A 3,563-nucleotide genomic window follows, 5' to 3' on the forward strand; every position below is an offset into this window, starting at 1 on the left:
CATGTAGAAATATGCCGGGTGGTTCACTGGAGGCGGCGGTAGGCTCACAAGCACAACTGCAGCCATTCTTGAGTATCTTAGTATCGTTGAATTTAACTTCAGAGTTGTGTAAAGAAACTTCTCCACCTGCTGCTCATTCACAACAACTGACTTTCCATCAGCCATTAGTGGGGTCCCATTTTTCTCAGCCGCTGCCTTCATCTCAGCTAAGTATGCAGCAACCCGCTGTTGCGCACCAGTGAATGCCTCCATTGAATCATCTGGCTGAGACCCACCCTCTGCCTGTGAATCCCACGATTTCATCGTTACAACAATCACCTCAGCTTGCATCCGAAGATCGTACAGAAACTTCTTCACATCAGCCTTGAGCGCCTCAGCATCAGTATCTTCCTCTGCAATGCAAAAGACTTGAATCCCAAACTTGCAGTGTTGAAAGAACTCTTCAAAAATTGCTAAAACATCTCTTTCTACTATTCTCCAGCAATGATGAAAAAAGGCCATAGAAAAGACATTTGGACCTGGAGCTTTATCCCTTTCCATATCTCTGACCACTGATAGAATCTCATCCTTCTCAAAACTCCTCTCCAACCAGCCCTTCTCCAAATCCCCTGTTCGATCAAACTCCAGTCCTTCCACAAAAGGTCTCCACTCCTCAGGCTCCTGATATAGAGCTTTATAAAATTGAACTACCTGAGCAGCCACTTTTGCTTCTTCCTCATAAATCACCCCATCAACTTCTAAGAAACTCAGATGGTTATAACTTCTATGAGAATTGGCCATCTTGTGGAAGAACTTCGTATTATTATCTCCCTCCTTAATGCATAGCATCCTTGATTTTTGTTTCCAAGAAATCTCCTCTAGAGAAAGAAGATGATTTACTTGCGATTTCACTTAAATCCTCTCCTTTCTCTCCGTCTCAGTGAGTCCAATAACCCCTTCCTTAGCATCTAGTAACACTAGAGCCCCCAATAAATCTTTCTTCCTGCGCCCAACATTGCCAAACTCTTGGTGATTCCATTGAATAATGTCTTCTTTCAAAGCTTTCAATTTTTAGCAAACACATAACTAGGAGTACCCAAAGAGAATGATGACCTAACTTAGATTGCACCAAGCGTGAAACCAAGTGGATTTATTACTTATTCATCCAGGTTTTCTAAGAATAATGTACGTATTTGGATCTTTAATATATTCTTCATGACATTCTTTACAATATCTAACTCCTGCAGACAGATTATTCTACAAGGTTGCTAAGATTATTCTATAGAGATAATTATCCATGCTTTTATTTTTTGAATATGGATAATTATCTCTATAGAATAATCTTAGCAACCTTGTAGAATAATCTTTGTCTGCAGGAGTTAGATATTGTAAAGAATGTCATGAAGAATATATTAAAGATCCAAATACGTACATTATTCTTAGAAAACCTGGATGAATAAGTAATAAATCCACTTGGTTTCACACTTGGTGCAATCTAAGTTAGGTCATCATTCTCTTTGGTTTGCACAACCAAGAAATTATTCCTAGGGTTTACAAGAGGATTAAAAATATGAGATACTTAAATGAATTGCTCCTATATTGCGCTTGGGTTACATCCTTCTCTTTGACATTCTTTCAACCTGAAATATTTATGAATCATAAATAACTACATCTAGTCAAAGATTGCTGAATAGTTTATGATGGTGTCTTCTTATCACTAATCTGTCGTCTGCAGCACCCAGCAGCACCCAGTTGTTTATTGATTTAGGGGTTAAACAGCTGGCTTAGTTGCCCTTGGTCCTGTTTATTATTATCTCTACTAGCCTTCCATGTGACCTGTTGGCTGTGTGGGGATCACAAAGTAAAAGGTCCATGGTTTGAGGACTGGTAGAGAAAAGAAAAACTTCTTTTGGTAACTGTCTTGTGTCAGTTTTGAGTGCATATTCGTATTACTTTTTTTCAGGTTGTAAGACTTCCATTTTAATGTGTGTTAAAAAGAAAATGTTTTCATGAATTTGAGTTAATTAATAAACTTCTTTTAACCGTATGAACTTTGAAAACTGAAATCAAGTTTTTATGCAGGTTACTTACAGCTACAATTGCTTGGCCTTTCCCGGTCATTGTTTACGTTGGAATCATTCTTTCAACATTAGGGCTGCTCTTCAGAGCCTGACAGGTGCCCCACGCCTTCTTGCAGCAATAGCCAATGATGACATCCTGCCTATTCTTAACTACTTCAAGGTTGCAGATGGGAATGAGCCTTACATTGCTACCCTCTTTACTGCATTCATCTGTATTGGGTGTGTCGTAATTGGGAACCTGGATCTTATCACACCGACTATAACTATGTTTTTCCTTCTGTGTTATTGTGGTGTGAACTTATCTTGCTTCCTTCTGGATCTTCTAGATGCTCCCAGCTGGCGTCCTCGGTGGAAATTTCACCACTGGAGCCTCTCTCTTCTTGGAGCATCACTTTGTATAGGTATGCTTCCTTGTCATGTATCTTATTTGTAATTTTGTTTGGGTGCACAGGTCATGCCCATGTGTATGTATGTGTGTGCAGCCAGTCTGGTTTGATATACTCTGACCGTCATACTTACGTGGTTCTTTTGTTTTGCATGCAGTGATTATGTTCTTAATCTCTTGGGCATTCACTATAGTGTCCCTAGCCCTTGCAAGCCTTATATATTATTATGTTAGTCTTAAAGGAAAGGCTGGGGACTGGGGTGATGGTTTCAAGAGTGCATATTTTCAACTAGCTCTCCGCAGTCTCCGGTCACTGGGAGGTGTGTATACTTCTGAGAAGACTATACCATGACCTCTTATTACTCTTCATTAGTGATTTCCCATCCTCATTGAATTGTGAAAGGTACCCTGTGCCAATTTTTTAAAAGTTGGGTGGGGCCTGTAATCCCTTGTTCTGTGTATGAACATATCATGAATGCATATATGTCTGTTCCAATATTGTAATTTAATTATCTTTATTTTTGCAGCAAACCAAGTGCACCCAAAGAATTGGTATCCAATCCCACTGGTATTTTGCAGGCCATGGGGGAAACTACCAGAAAATGTACCTTGCCATCCAAAACTTGCTGATTTTGCGAACTGCATGAAGAAAAAGGGCCGAGGAATGTCTATCTTTTTCTCCATACTAGATGGAGACTATCATGAATGTGCTGAAGATGCTAAGACTGCCTGCAAGCAGCTTGCTACCTACCTTGATTACAAGCGTTGTGAAGGTGTGGCGGAGATAGTTGTAGCACCTAGTATGTCTGAAGGCTTCCGTGGCATTGTTCAAACCATGGGCCTTGGTAATCTGAAGCCAAACATTGTTGTGATGCGTTACCCTGAAATATGGCGTCGTGAAAACTTAACTGAAATCCCTGCTACCTTTGTTGGAATAATAAATGACTGTATTGTTGCAAACAAGGCTGTTGTTATTGTTAAGGGTCTTGATGAGTGGCCCAATGAGTATCAGAGACAGTATGGTTCCATAGATCTGTATTGGATTGTGAGAGATGGTGGTCTCATGCTTCTTCTCTCTCAGCTCCTTCTCACTAAAGAGAGCTTTGAGAGTTGTAAGA

General features: G+C 40.0%; 1 protein-coding gene across 1 annotated transcript; it reads left to right on the top strand.

Moving 5' to 3' along the window:
* Positions 1-1,562: 1,562 nt before the first annotated feature.
* Positions 1,563-3,557, top strand: LOC112021758 (cation-chloride cotransporter 1; the record flags this gene model as incomplete). The annotated part of the gene is given in 5 exon segments (XM_065769368.1): positions 1,563-1,588; positions 2,062-2,132; positions 2,135-2,461; positions 2,604-2,765; positions 2,973-3,557. Coding segments are annotated over 5 exon segments (1,171 nt in total), but the record flags the coding sequence as incomplete, so codon positions are not given.
* Between the last annotated feature and the right edge of the window lie 6 nt (positions 3,558-3,563).

Source organism: Quercus suber, unplaced genomic scaffold, assembly GCF_002906115.3.
Source record: "Quercus suber isolate HL8 unplaced genomic scaffold, Cork oak 2.0 scaffold_1128, whole genome shotgun sequence".
NCBI lineage: Eukaryota > Viridiplantae > Streptophyta > Magnoliopsida > Fagales > Fagaceae > Quercus > Quercus suber.